Source organism: Macaca fascicularis, chromosome 5 (assembly GCF_037993035.2).
Source record: "Macaca fascicularis isolate 582-1 chromosome 5, T2T-MFA8v1.1".
Lineage (NCBI taxonomy): Eukaryota > Metazoa > Chordata > Mammalia > Primates > Cercopithecidae > Macaca > Macaca fascicularis.
The window spans coordinates 188,989,470-189,004,942 of record NC_088379.1 but is presented as its reverse complement, the minus strand read 5'-3'; the positions used below and the strand labels follow the sequence as shown (position 1 = coordinate 189,004,942).

The 15,473-nt window shown below is 48.7% G+C and overlaps 1 protein-coding gene across 3 annotated transcripts in view; it reads left to right on the top strand.

The window, feature by feature from the left end:
* Window positions 1-298: 298 nt before the first annotated feature.
* Window positions 299-15,473, top strand: part of ENPP6 (ectonucleotide pyrophosphatase/phosphodiesterase 6) — a 120,904-nt gene continuing 105,729 nt past the window's right edge. For all 3 annotated transcript variants that reach the window (XM_015451064.3, XM_005556391.4, XM_074040805.1), the window contains exon 1: window positions 299-593. In XM_015451064.3, the coding sequence (XP_015306550.2) occupies window positions 353-593 (241 nt within the window). In that variant the 5' untranslated portion in view covers window positions 299-352. The remainder of the gene's footprint in view (window positions 594-15,473) is intronic.

The following is a 15,473-nucleotide window of genomic DNA, read 5'->3' as shown; positions in this document are numbered from 1 at the left end:
AAAGTTAGTGTTGACTTTGTCATCTTCTAAAATTCCACCTCTGTGGGTGCTTGTATTTCTGGAACGTTCACCAAAAATAATAAGGTTGAACTCTCTCCCCTGGTGTTAATTCTGGGTTGTTTGGAACCCGGCTTATCTGAAGGAGTCGGTCTCTGGACTTTCTAGTAAAGGGTGAGCATAGATGTGTGGAAAAGGGGGTGCTGTTCCTTTAAATTCTGAAAGTGAACTTGGCTCAGGAAGGCCAGCGGCTCAAGGTCCAGCCCCTGGAAGAGAGAATAGCTACAGATTCTCCATCCTCAGTCTTTGCAAGGAGACAGCTGTGCCAGCCGGGCTCTGGCAGGCTCCTGGCAGCATGGCAATGAAGCTTGGGACCCTCCTGCTGGCCCTTGTCCTGGGCCTGGCCCAGACGGCCTCTGACCGCCGGAAGCTGCTGGTGTTTCTGCTGGATGGTTTTCGCTCAGACTACATCAGTGATGAGGCGCTGGAGTCATTGCCTGGCTTCAAAGAGATTGTGAGCAGGGGAGTAAAAGTGGATTATTTGACTCCAGACTTCCCTAGTCTCTCGTATCCCAATTACTATACTCTAATGACTGGTGAGTACCGTGTCCTCTTCTGGGCAGGGAGGGGAGGGCTGGAGTCCAGCAGGGAACAGTGAGCTCCTGGCATCGGAGTCTTATTTAAATGCTCTGTATTCTCTAGTCCTTTGGGACATCAAAGGTAGATAAGAAATCTGTGTCCTTGGCTGAGCAGACTTTTGTTTTTGCGGTGGTGTTGTTTCCCAAAAGTTATCCCAAGGACCTGTTCTGGATTCTCAGTGTGGAGGACAGAGAACTACAGCAGTAGATGATATTTGATGATATTGAAAGTGGTTGTTTATTTTAGAAAGAGAAATTCTAATGAGCCTCATATTTTCTAAGTTCAAATTTGCACAATCAACAGGTGTCCGTGCATGCGTCCCAAACTCCTTCTGTCCCTTTGCTCTGCGGTCATGTCATCCTGGCGTCCTGTGGGCTTGTTTCTCAGTGTGTTAGACTGTGAAGGTACCTGTGGGGTCCTCAGAGGGGAGTAGTGCTCCTGGACTACTTGGGGAAGGGGGAATTTTTAGGTCTTATCCTTTTCTGTTATTTAGCAATGCCACCTTCCCCTTCCTCTGCCTTTTTTGGCCAGGTAAAATGATACAGAGAAGAAAAAGCTTATATAGTTCAGGTTCCCCGTTTGTGATTTGCAGCATCTGCAAAAGACCAACCAACAAAAACTCAACAAAACAAATCAAACCTCTGCTAACCCAGACTGCCTGGGCTTGGGATCGCTGAGTTTCCTAAGGACGGCCTTCATCTGGAATTGCCAGGAGTCCAAACGCACCTGCACGAACCTGAGCCTCTACCTGTGCAATAATAGAATGTGCGGCCTTCTCTTTGCTCACAGAGCTGGATTCCCAGTTCCTGGTTTGTTTTTCAGCTATAACCTTTGTAAAGGCAGTGAGAGGCTCTCAGAAAGAATTTAGCAAACTATCCAGGGAGGCCGTTAAGAATGCACTGTTATTGCTGGTTATGCGGGACTCAGCCATGTGCTCTGAGCACAGAGAGAACTCTACTAATTATGTTAACAGAAAGAGAATGAGATCGCTGATATCTCATGGATCTCCACAGAACACTAAAGCCGAAGGGGTCTAAAACACACATTTTTATCTCTGACTTTGTGCACAGACAGTATATACACGTGTATGTAAAAATGCCATAAGCTGATGCCCCAAATTGAAGGGAAGAGATACTCATTTGCATGAAAATGAGGGCATGAGAGAGAGAGAAAAATTCAGACCGCACACAAGCAAGGAAGTTATGTATTTGTTTTTTATTTCCCACAGCAGACAAAAAAACAGTCTGTAAGATAAACAGAATTAACAAAAGTCTCTGGCCGTCCCCTGGCCTGCGTCTCCCTTTGCAGGGAAGCGGTTTGCAGGCTGCCGGGTCACACACAGATGTCATTGTGTGCACGGCTGACTCCAGCTCTGCACAGCGGCTTCACACACACGGCCCACCCCACTCCAGCTGTCTTTCAGAGCCTTGCTGGGGGACCCAATTCATAAACTGCCACGCCACGTGCAGCTTCTGCCATCTCAGTGGAAAACGAACAAAATCCATTTTAGAAAGGACTCAAGTAAGTAACAGGACCATTACAGACTCCACAGAGACACTCAGCCAGTGACATGGCCTTTTGTTTGTCAGACTCACACTCCTGATATCGGCACAAGGAATGATTTGCACATAGCCTCCGTCACGCTGAGACACGCCTTCTTTTCAGGCTGTGTGTGTTTCCCTTGTGTCGTCCTCAGAGAAGAGCCTCTTCCATTACGGGCAGCACAGGTCCCATGAGTGCCTGGCAAAGATCTCACCCTGGCTTTGAAACTGAGGCTGGCCCAAGGAAGCCACAGGTCTCCATATGTGTTAGTCTCTGTGTTTTCAGATGGCCAAATGTATTCACTGATGTGGAAGTCTGCTTGGTCTATATGTTTCTTAGAAGCTGCCCCGCACAAGGGAGGTATCTAGCAAGGCTCATGTTTATGTCCAAATGTCCTTGGGTATGATTTGTCTTGTACCTACTGGGCAGACTTGCAGACTTGAAGCAGGATTCGCAGGCTGGGAGATGCCGGGCCATGAAGCCGGTATCACCTCCACTGTCTTGGAACTGACTCAGGGTTAAATTTAGACTATTTTCCCCAATATCCGTACTTATTTTTCCACCTGATGCTGAAAACCTCCTCTTTTATTCATATAAGGAAGGATATAGCCATTGGGAATTGTACCTAAACATATGGTTTGAGTATTTGAGCATTTTATGAACCAACAAAATCGCTATGTTAGATCTTTTTGGAACGAAAAGATACGCTGTTTTAGGGTTCCCCAGCATTCATAAGAGAGGCTAAGCTCTCACTTCATTACCCGAATTATTGCTCAGAAGACAGAAAGCCCCTGGTGTTCTTCCCTTTGCATAACGAGGAGTGATGAGTTGTTGGAAAGAATGCTGACCTTCGAGCTGGGAGAACTCGCTTGGAGACTTCAGGCAAAATAAAATGAGATGAACTGCCAGGGCTGCATCAGGCTGGGATTTCAGATGCTGCTGGATGCAGACATAGAACTAGGGAATGCATGGGGAATTTTATTTTATTTTATTTCACTTTAAGTTCTGGGATACATGTGCAGAACGTGCAGGTTTGTTACATAGGCATACATGTACCATGGTGGTTTGCTGCACCTGTCAAGTCGTCATCTAGGTTTTAAGCCCTGCATGCATTAGGTATTTGTCCTAATGCTCTCCCTCCACGTGCCCCTGATCCTCCAACAAGCCCCAGTGTGTGATGCTCCCCTCCCTGTGTCCATGTGTTCTCATTGTTTGACTCCCACTTAAGAGTGAGAACATGCGGTGTTTGATTTTCTGTCCCTGTGTTAGTTTGCTGAGAATGATGGCTTCTAGCTTCATCCATGTCCCTGCAAAGGACATGAACACATTCTTTTTTATGGTTGCATAGTATTCCATGGTGTATATGTGCCACGTTTTCTTTATCCATTCTATCATTGATGGGCATTTGGGTTGGTCCCAAGTCTTTGCTATTTGCACAGGGAATTTTAAAGTTAGGGCTGGCCCCTCCTAGGATGCCTTCATGTGGAAATTATGCAAATGGCTGAAACTCCCTTGAGAGGGAGAATTTCACAGTGAATGGGGATGGGAAGTCAACAGGCCTATTTGTGAGCAACCTTGAAACCATCTAGCCCAGTTGCTGCCATGAAACCACCATGGCTGATTATTTATTTGCCTCAAAACATGTTCACATCAGGACAAACGTAACCAAAATGCCAATCATGATCATGAAGATGAATCAAACAATTGATTGCTGGGAACACTGAATCTTAAAAATGGCCTTTCACCAGGGAGATTACATTCAAATAGGGGAGGAAGAACACTCGCGAATGGGCGCCCGCTAATATTCTAAAGTGTGTAGCAAGGTGTTGTGAGCCCAAATGTGTCCTCGCCCTCCTGTCTCCCAGTTCAAGTTGGGGTTCCAGCCCCCAGTACCTCAGAATGTAACTGCATTTGGAGATAAGATCTTTAAAGGTGACCAAGTTAAAATAAGGCCATTAAAGTGGGGCCCTATTCCAATATGACGGTATAGGAAGGCGAAAAGACACAGGCATGTGCACGTGCAGAGAAAAGGCCATCTGAGGACACACCAAGGCGGCCCTCACAGGCAGTGGAGAGGGGCCCAGGGGACACCAACCCTGCTAACACCTCGTTCATGAACTGTGAACAAATAAATTGCTGTTGTGGGAGCCACTCCATCTGTGGTACTTTATAATGGCAGCCCAAGAGAATGAATACACAAAGAATAGGGAGTAGGGTCCCAGCGTGCTGCAGAGGACCAGGGAGAGGAGGCGTTCCTTCCAGCTGGAGTAGCGTGAAAAAGGCATTTTAAAGAGGAGAGATCTGAGCTGGAAGAAACAGCCACTGGCGTGGTGTGTGTCTTTACATCTTACTTTAGGCATAAGCTCTCTTTCTGAAGAGTGGTGTGTGGATCACCTTCATTCTAGTGCAAACACAACCACAGTTTCAATGCCCTTGGAATGCTTTCTGTTTTAGTCTATCTTACCGGGGATCTTTTTGTAACGTTATTCTCTCTTTGGGGTAAATTCACATTTGACTGAAGTGGAGTTTAACAAAAAGTCAAGGAAAGACAGCAGTGATTTGTTCAATCCAGGTCATGGGTAAGAGGGAAATGCCGCATCTGTTTTGAGGCAGCGTAACTTAGCATCGTTTTGTTAAGGCTAATGGTAACATTTGTTTGCAATTCTCAAACACTTCTGGTTAAGCAGTTGGGGAAAGTGGCCCAGAAACGTTCTGAGTAGCGGGGAAGCCAGTCTAGAACTTCGTCTTTACTGCCAGTAACCCACCCAGAGATCAACAGATGCTGAAATAAGTTTGTCCCACAGTATATTACTAGTATTTCAACATTTAGACACTAGGAAATAAAGTGCAGGGAAATTTAGTGTTTTGTTTCAGAATGTCATGGCAGAGCTGAGATGGGAGAGTAGGCATCAGAGACCCCGTTCTCACACAGCAACTGGCTGGGGCCTAGGCCTGCATCTTGTAGTGGCCAGAAGGTTGTGCGAGTGACCTGAGACCCGAGGATAGAGATCTCCTCAAGACAGTCCAGGGAGCAGCGAGACACTGAATCATCGTGCTCCTCTGTGGAAATCAAGGCAACAACAGGGATGCTAACTACTCAGAATTACTATTTGTGCCACGGTATTTTGTCTCGCACTCCTAGAAATTACCTGTGACACAAATTCTTACCTGATATCAAGGATCCATTGTTCTGGAGTAAAACAGCAGAGTAAGGTATACTTCCTACCATCCCACCTTTTAAGAAAATATCTGATTTAAGTTAAAACTGGACCAAAGGCAATCAAGGCAGAAAGTACTTGAACAATCATGTTTTGAGAAAGCCGGCATCCTCAGCCTACTGCAGAATTCAGGCTTCCTTTGAGGGGCTGTTCAGAGACTCTGCATTCACACAGCTCCAGGTAGGGTGGAGAGAGCCTCCCTGGTCCCCTCCCCTCTCCTTTCCCCAGGATCAGCATTTACATGGGGACATTGCCCCAGCTTGTGAGCCTCCTTCAATGTAGGTACCTCCTGAAATAAATCTCTCTTTGGCGGGCCCTCTTCCTGTCTTCCTACTCTCGCTTGCACCAAATCCAGCCAAGCTTCTGTTTGGAACAGTGTCCTCCCGGGGGTCCTGGTCAATCCCAGCCTTGGTTCCCTGGCTGGGAGCTGCATCTGCCCCTCCTTTCTGACAGCTCACTGATCCCAGGATTCTGTCCTCCTTGGTTTCCTTTTACTTCACTCACTCCTCCGTGGTCCCTTCCCTTGGTTCCTCCTGATCTCCCTGACCTTCCTTTGTCTCACAGTGAAATCAGCTGTCCCTTCAAGGTCGATCCTCAGCCTCTCCTCACCCAACCTCCTCCACTGCTGACCACTGGCTGAAGCCGCAACCCCAACTGCCCGGAACCTCCTGTGCTCCAGCTCCCTCTCGCTGCTTGCCCTACAACCAAAGCGGCCCTGGGAAAGCAGTCCCGATCACGCCACTCCTCTGTCCACACCCTCCGGCAAGTTCTGTTGTACCAAGTGGAATCTAACGCTCTTGCAGACCTGGCCCCATAGGTCACCCAGCCCCTTCGGGGCCTTGCTCCCACCACCCTTCCCTTCGATTGCCTGTGTCCCGCTGGGCATGCTTGAGTGCGCTGCTTCTCCTGGCTGCTTCCCTTCTGCTTGTTCCCCAGAAAGGCCCAAGCTGGGCATCGCTGCGTTCTTCGGATCTGCCTCCCAAGGTCACCGTGGCGGATGCATTCCCCGGCCACCCCATCAGCGCTCTCTATCCCTCTTACTCTCTTTATTTTCCATCACGGCACCAGTTTATTTATTTCTATCTTCTCCAAATAAAATTTATTATAGTGGGCTGGGTGCGGTGGCTGACGCCTATAATCCCAGTAGTTTGGGAGGCCGAAGCAGGTGGGTCATTTAAGGTCAGGAGTTCGAGAGCAGCCTGTCTAACATGGTAAAACCCTGTCTCTACTAATAACACGAAAAAAATTTCACGGGGTGTGGTGGCGTGTGCCTGTAATCCCAGCTACTCGGGAGGCTGAGGCAGGAGAATCGTTTGAACCTGGGAGGCGGAGGTTGCAGTGAGCCGAGATCATGCCACTGCACTCCAGCCTGGGTGACAAGAGTGAAACGTCATCTCAAAAAAAAATTATTTTAGGGAAAAAGCATTATAATGGTGATTAAGACATTCAGAGTTTCAGGGAAATGAATGATTACTTTGATGTTCGACACTTCTAAACTAATAAGGAGGAGAAAACACTACAGTCATGCTTTGCTCATATGAAAGCAATTCGCATTTAGAGAACCGATTACCCTTTATGTCTAGTAATCTTACATATCCCAAAATGTGTCTTTCAGTTTTGTTTTAAATTTTGATTATAAGGTTGGAGTCAGAAAGAGGCCTGGGGGAGAGTCACCTCCAAGGAGAGCTGTGTCAAAGTAGGAGATGAAAGAGGCTGGGGATGGTGGCAGAAAGTTTAACCAGGACACCAGCGGTCCGCACAGCCCAAAGGAGATCCTCCTTGTAGTGAAGATCACTGAAGTCGAGAAAGTGGAGCCAACAGCCACGCGTGGAACCAGGCACATGATTCAACAGCCACGCATGGAACCAGGCACGTGACTCAACAGCCACGCGTGGAACCAGGCACGTGGCTCAACAGCCATGCGTGGAACCAGGCACGTGATTCAGAACCAGCGTGGAACACTGTGAGGACAGTTCAGGCCTAGGTGCCAGTGGTCTGGCTGTTGGACCTAGGGACGCATGTGGCAGCTTAAAGGGACTTGCATGGCCATCCTTGTGTTTTCAGCCTCTGTCCCAAGCTGCTTAGGTGGCCAGGCTGTTTATGCCAGCATCACAAGGAGCTACTTAGATGTTTAAAAATATCGGGGCATGTTATGGGCTATTTGTACACCCCCAAAACCCACGTGTTGATGCCCTACCCCCCAATATCGCAGAATGTGACTGTTTTTGGAGATAAGATCTTTAAAAAAGTAATGAAGGTAAAATGAGGTGACTAAGGTGGGTACTAATCCAGTATCGCTGGTATCTTTATAAGGAGAGGAGATTAGGACCCAGACGGGCACAGAGGGAAGACCACATATAGACACGGGGGAAGGCGGCTGTCTGCAAACCAAGAAGAGAGGCCTCAGAGGAAATCAACCCTGATGACATCTTGATCTGAAACTCCCAGCCTCCAGAACTATAAGAAACTGGATTTCTTTTGTTTACCCACCCAACCTGTGTTACTTTGTCATGACAGCCATTGGAAAGCAATATAAACAGGATTGTGACACTAGGCTGCTAATGGAAGAATGCAGGGTTTTTTTTTACACAGCCCACTTCTATGACCAAACCTACTCACTGAGAGTTTCTGGTGACTTCTGCCCTGAAATTGAGGCAATCATGGTGTGTTAGCTTCCTAGAGCTGCTCTAGCAAATTTGGATGCCCAAAGTCTGAAATCCAGGTGCAGGCAGGGCCATGCCCTCTTTGAAATCTCGAGGGGAGAATGTGTTCTGCGCCTTCCCCCGCCTTCTGGTGTTGCCGACAATCCTGGGTATTCCTTGGCTGGTAGATACATCACTCCAACCTCTGCTTCCGTTGTCACAGGGCATTCTCTGTCCCTCTCTGTGCCTCTCCTTACAAGGACACCAGCCATATTGAATTAGGGCCCACCTTCATGACATCATCTTAACTTGATTACATCTGCAAAGGGCTTATTTCTAATAAGGTCACATTCACAGGTCCTGAGGGTTGGAACTTCAATATATCTTCTTGGGGGCCACAAGTCAACTCCCTACGAAAGGTCCAGTGGAGAAAGCTATGGATTTGCTGTCAGAGATCGAATTTAATCTATTCTGTCATTCTTTGACTTTCAGAACTTGAACAGCTTCTTTTGAGTGTTAATCTTTTGTTTTGTTTTGTTTTGTTGTTGAGACGTAGTCTCACTCTGTCACCCAGGCTGGAGTTCGGTGGCATGATCTCAGGTCATTGCAACCTCCGCCTCCCTGGTTCAAGTGATTCTCCTGCCTCAGCCTCCTGAGTAGCTGGGATTACAGGTGCCCGACACCATGCCTGGCTAATTTTTTTTCTTATTTTTAGTAGAGATGGGGTTTCACCACATTGGCCAAGCTGGTCTCGAACTCCTGACCTCAGGTGATCCACCTGCTTCAGCCTCCCAAAGTGCTGGGATTACAGGTGTGAGCCATTGCGTCCAGTGAGTGTTAATATTTTATCAGTAGAATGTAGAAAGTAAATGCTACCCAATAGGCTTGCTGTGAGAACAGAATGAGCAAATATACGTGTAAACTCACCATTAGTAACAGCGTACATATTACGGCCTTTATCAGTAAGGTGAGGCTGAGTTATGTTGTTGCAACAAGCAATTCCACACCATGTCTGAGTCTTAGAATAGCTAACGTTTATTCCTCAATCATGTACGTGGCCTTGAGGAATGACCTCCACCCCATTTCCTTTTCATTCTGGGACCCAGGCTGAAAAAAGCAACTTCTAAATGAGACATGCTGCTCTCATGGCAGAGGTAAAAGAGAAAACAGAACATTGTCATCATGGGTAGTTCGGGCAAAGGAAAAGTGAGTGTGTTCAGGTCCGAAGGAGGGGGTGCTGAGCCCATTCACCATCTGGGTGTGGGTTGGGGGTTACAGAGAATTGAGTGTGTAAAAAACATGTGCAATTGATGAAAGTCTATGAAAGCCACACCAAACAGTAATCCAACAGGCTCCTCCTTCCCTCCTTTTCCACTCCAGACATCACCGCATCTGCTCTTTGTGATGGACTGTAAGTGAGGGGGAGAGTTGAATTTGAAGAGCATCCATGAGGCAGAACTTGCTGATTGGCTGACAAATGAATATGAAAGAAGAGCCCAAACCGATGCCACAGCTACAAGATCGTCTGAAGTCTGAGTAAAGGGGCTCCTATTAGCATAGATGGGAAAGTTCGAAGGGCTGTTTATCTCAGTGAGATTTATTTGGAAAAGTAACTTTTCACCAAATTATATTTCAAGTGGAGTAAGATATTCACTTGACGTTATCCCTTTAGGGGATCAGAGACAATGTCTTAAAGGAGAGTTCAAGAAGCATGCAGAATACCACCGAGGCAAAGGAGAGAAATTGATCCTGTGGGTCCTAGTGGACCCCAGGAAATGGACTTCCTATCTCACTGCTTGCTACCCAGCTGGTGCAGAATATTTCTCACAGATGCACAGTTAAAATCTGCCTTCCCATCTGAATTAACTTTTGTCAACATTTTGTCATATACTTCCCAGAGACACCTAACAACATTTTTCTACTTCAAACTACACTCTGTGTAATGAGCCTCGATTAAGCTGCCTAAAGATGCAGGCATGGCAGGCGAGGTGTCCAGCAATAGAAGCTAGAAGTGGGTAAGAGCACTAGTAACCAGCCATGCCCCGAGGAAAAAAAAATGTGTTCTAAGAATTTACTAAAATAATGTCTCCCAGCACGTCATTATTTAAGCTCCTATCAACAAACCTCTCTGCACTGAAGTGTCACTTTTCAAAAAATATGTTTCTTTCGGCTTCCGTGGTGATGAGAGGGTGTTCTGATTATACGGCATTCAGCTGCTGGAAACTCACTCCATGAAGAAGGGAGTGGTTAGAGTAGTGGGCCAAGCTGTAAAAGGTGGTGAAAGCTTTTGATTGTAATAACAGCAAAGGCGTTTCTAGAAGGCTTGTCCACGTGGAGCCACTGCGGTCTACACGCCATGGCGATCTCACAACCCCCACCCCTGCCTCCCTCACCCCAGCGTTGATGGATAGGATCATGTGCCTCCTGTCCAGGCTTTCGGGGTGGCTTGACCCCTGCGGCTCCAGTTCCTGCTCAGCATGGGCGCTGTGCCAAAAGTGGATTAAAGGGCATTTCAAATTAATTCAGAGGGAGCCTGACTCAGCAGGCTAACATTCGTTTCAAAGACACCTTCAGCAACACCTGCTCGAGTTTCAGAGCCCCTCAGAGCCCCACAATAGGCCCATTGTGTCCACACAATAACCAGGCAGAGACCTGGGGCAGGCCTGGGGGTCCTGGGAGCCCACGTGCAGCGTTTGGCTCTTGTTGGATACTCTGAACCAACTGCCATCATCAGCCCTTTCCATAGCAAGGAGAGAAGATCGAGAAGGCAGATCATGGGAGGATGTGTGGGCCACCCTATTTAGACAAAGGGCTGTCGGGGCTGACACCAGTGGAACTTTGGTCCAGGATACTGAAGATGCTTTAGTTCTTGATGAAGGAACTCCCCCGGGCACCTTCAAAAGCACGTGCATGGGAGAATGTGTGTAAATGTCTGCAGCAGAACACCCCGGGCTGAGTGCTAGGGGCCAGGAGTGGGCTCCAGGTGTGCCGGGAGGCCAAGTCCCCCGGGTGTCACCTTTGGTGGTGAGCAGTCTCCTCCACTTAACCTGGGTTGCTCCGCCGACTATCTGCACGGGGCAGGCTGGGAAGCAGCGTGGTCCACAGGGCAGGGAAAGTGGGCAGAGGCGCCAGCTTCTCCTGACTGCCACAGTCCGCAGGGACTTGGATACATTACATCATCTTCCTAGTCCTGCATTCTTGCTGTTTAGCGTGAGAAGATCGGACAGATGGAGTGCATGATTGATATTAATTAGGTCCTGGCCACCTAGATGTGCTGACCCCAACCGAAGCCAGAAAGGTTCACAGTGACTCGATAGCCAACTACACATGCTTGAATCCACCTTTTATTGAGAGGCCTCCATGCACCACGGATCCACGGATCATGTAATGAACCAACACACAAGCAGTAATAACAGTGCAGTAAGGAAACGCAGTGATGGCTCGGGAGACCAGCACACCTACAACTGAGCCGAGTGGGTCCGGATGTCCTTGGGACACTGGTCGACAGGGGCCTCACTGCTTCTGGCACCAGATGCCAGAACTGGGAGAAGGAGAAGGCTTCGGGCTCTCATGGGCAGAGGCTCTAAAGGTGTCTTGAACGAGGCCAATTCTTGGCTGCTCTTGTTGTCCTCCCAGATGAGTCTGCTCTCACCATCTAAGCTGCCTTTCACTTTCTATCGGTCTGTTTCAGGGTTGGGGTGGCACCGGGCAGCAGCAGGTGTCATCACTTCAGTCCATTGCATATGTGGCTATCACTTTGAGGAGGGAGACAGCTTCACAGTGGGCTTACTGATACTTGGCATGAGTGACTCCATCTTGAGACATTAGGAGCACAAATTATTATATCAGGGGTGTGTGCTGGGAATGTTCTAGGTGCTGAAAATACCATAGAGAGGTTCTTAGAGCCCACTGAGTGGGAGCAGGTGGAAAGGGGGACTGGATGGGGGTCCCAGTGAGATGTTGTGTCCCTTGCCCTGTTTTATGATCACAATAGCTCCAATTTGACCTGTTTTGTACATATGAAGAAAGTGGTCTATAGTTAATCCCACTGGACACCAATGGCCCCTAACAAGGACTGGCCTGAGGGAAGGGTGGACGGTAGCAGACAGAAGTCCTGTATCTGTGGATGTCACGGTGGAGACACCCACGGAGTTTGCCTAAGTGGCCCCCAAGCCTTGGGCTCTCCTTCCAGGTTCTGCACACCAACCATCACAGTCGCCCAGGTTCTGCACACGGACCACCACAGTCGCCCGGGTTCTGCACACGGACCACCACAGTCGCCCGGGTTCTGCACACGGACCACCACAGTCGCCCGGGTTCTGCACACGGACCGTCACAGTCGCCCGGGTTCTGCACACGGACCGCCACAGTCGCCCGGGTTCTGCACACGGACCGCCACAGTCGCCCGGGTTCTGCACACGGAACCGTCACAGTCGCCCGGGTTCTGCACACGGACTGTCACGGTCGCCCATCAGTTCTGCAGCGTGTCTAGCTTTCCCTGAAAGATCCCCTGTGTGTCAGGATTTGGCTTTCACAGGTGGACTTGAGAAAACATTCTGCTTTAAAGGTTGAAAGCAGCCACTGTACAGAAATATGAATGTTTGGGAGAAAACCTCAAATATTGTGTTCTTCAGCCACTCACTAGCAGACCATGGGCCTAGCCTGGAACCTGCCCTCCAGCCCTCTTCAACCTCTGCCTGGCAGCCCAGACTCCTGACAACAGCCCCCTGGCCTATGAAATATCCTGTCACAGAGTCCACCAAAGAGGAAAGATGGGTGACTTTGAGGCTGGGGCACGTCAAGGCACGGGGAGCCTGAGAGAAGACGCCTTGGCTCCAGCAGCCCCTGGAAAATGCTGCCATGTCACTCAGCCTGAAATTTTCCAAGCAGCGTGATCTGTGTGTTAAGTGCCAGTTATGTTAAAACCATTCATGCATGTTCCCCTGGTCTCTGGTCACATATGCTCTGTGGCGTGGAGGCAGCCTCTCTCCTTCTCTGTTCAGCCAGACTCTTCCCAGAGCCCCTAGAAGGAGACACTGCCATTCAGGTCATCGGGGCCCCAGCACAGGGTACCCGCCAGCTGGAGGGAAAACATACCTTTGAAGATGCCTGAGAAACCAGGAATCGTGGCACCTATCTGGATGGCAGCTGGACAGACGAGAGAGCAAGATGGGACAGAGACATCTGCTGCCTGTTTTTGAACAATGTGGATTACTCACCTATTTGCAATATTAAATGAAAAATTTCTATCAGATCCAATGAGACGCTTAACTCTAGTAGAACAAGCAGACATTTTGTTCAACATTGATTAAACCCCCACTTGTGATTTAGGGAAATACATTCACATTCAAAGAGTTTTTGAAAACATGTTCCTCAACCTAGTGGATCTAAAGCAATGTTCTGTGGTTTGGTTTGGTTTTCTCAGTCTGCGCTGCAGATTTGCAAACAGTGACCAGCCAGGGCTCAGGACACCCCAGCTCGAGGTTTTTGTCACTATTCTTCTCTTAACGCCCACCTCTGGGAGCTGCCACTGCCCCTCTGAGAAGCAGGACTAAAGGCCATCTAGGAGACCTCCCCTAGTGTGCAGCCTCAGAAGGGCTCCCGTTTCGCAGGTGGGTCCTTGCAGGCAAGACCTGTCCGTGCAGTAATCCCCGCCACTGTTGGTGTACACTCCCTCGGGGGCAGTGGAGTGTGGACCGTCTCCACATCGGGGCCCAGTGCTTGCACAGAGGAGACATTGGTTCGTGTTTGTGGGACTGCACTGGCTCAGAGCCAGGGGCTGGGCTTTTCCCAACTCTGTGGCAGAAGCCTTGGGTTGCCCATCTTCTACAAGGCTCTGGAGTTTTCCTGCCAAGCCCTGTCTGTTGGCTGAGGTTGTATTCTTTTCTAACAAACTACCCAATGCATCATACGCCTGTTTTGATCTCACTGGATTCTGGATTCTTCTGACCAAGCTCCACGGGCCTCTAAGTCCCCTCCCCTCATCTTCATACTGGATGCCTCTCTTGCCCTTAAGGCTGACAGCAGCACCACTGCCATGTTCATCCTGTTGTCCTGGACTTCCCAGCACCCAGAGCTATCCCTGGTGTTCACTGGTCTCTGTGGGAGGATCTATTTCCAGGTTCCAGTTACTCCCAGTCTGGCCCACTCCCCTGCAGCTTAGCTGGCTGGCCTCGTCCCAAACCATGACATCCCTCCCTGCACATGTCTATGAATGACTTTCATAGTCCGTTTTAGCATGCATTGGTCTGTGTAAGACATAACACTAAAACTATATGAATGACCCTGGGAATATGTAACAAAATCCACTACACCCCAATCCAAATTTCCCCCAAAGGCATTCAGAATTACAAAATGCCAAAAGCAGAGGACGACTTAGAGATGCTAGCGCATTTGTCTTATTGTGCAGGACACAGAGGCCAAAGATTCAGATCCGGCAACCAGATAAAGGGAGAAGAACCACACCAAATGCAGGTTTCTGAGCCGGGGCCAGAATCTGATGCCCCTTAGATGATCAGGGATGGAAGCCCAGGTGTTTGTTCCCTTCCAGCCCCTCTCGCCATGTGCCCAAGTTGCCCTCTGCCTGAGCTCTCGGCCTTACGCTGAGTACTCTACTCTTTCCATTCTGAACTTCTCTGGGTTGTTTTTGCTTCTTTCTTCACCCTCATTAACATCTCCCAGGATGTACAATCTGAGATGGAGATGAGATTCAAAGCAGTGAGTGAGTGTGTGTGTGTGTGTGTGTGTGTGTGTGAGATGCATGTGTAGATTTCATCAACAATTTGGCCCAGGAGGAGGTGGAGCCACCTAGAAGACTGTGACTGGTTTCAGGACACAGCTTGGCCATCCTCTCTATTTTCTGGTGCCATGAATAGTAACTGAAGACTGTCTGCTATTCCTTAAACCTTTTACATAATCCCATCAAGCTCTGATGGAACAGATAAGAAAAGCACATTCCAAGGAATTCACTCTCAGCCTGTGTCAACATGTATTATAACGTCCAGCTAAAAGCTAAAGGAATCTAATAAAAACAAAGCAACTTTACCCAGACCCCACCCACCTATTTTCCTGTTCTTTCAAACTGACTGGCCAGCTGCGGGGGGGTCTTGAAAGTTGACCTCATGAGATTCCCTCAGGGGACATCAGACTGATCCCTAACCTTCAAACCGGGGGACCATCAGGGTTCTTGCAGCCAGTTGTGAGACGCCTGTTGGGATGGAATTTAAACCGTGATCTCTTCACCTCTCCCTTTTCACCTCCCGGTTTTTGTTGGAGGCCTCTCTGGGAACTCTCAGTCCTTCTCTTTGTTGATACCATCTCTTCTTTCTGTAAGAGCTTTACTTCCATCTTCCCGCACACCTACAGCCCAAGCTGCGGTTTTCCTCCACCTGTCTTTCTCTTTCAAGCCAAAATAAGATGCCCTCCTTCCAAAAGG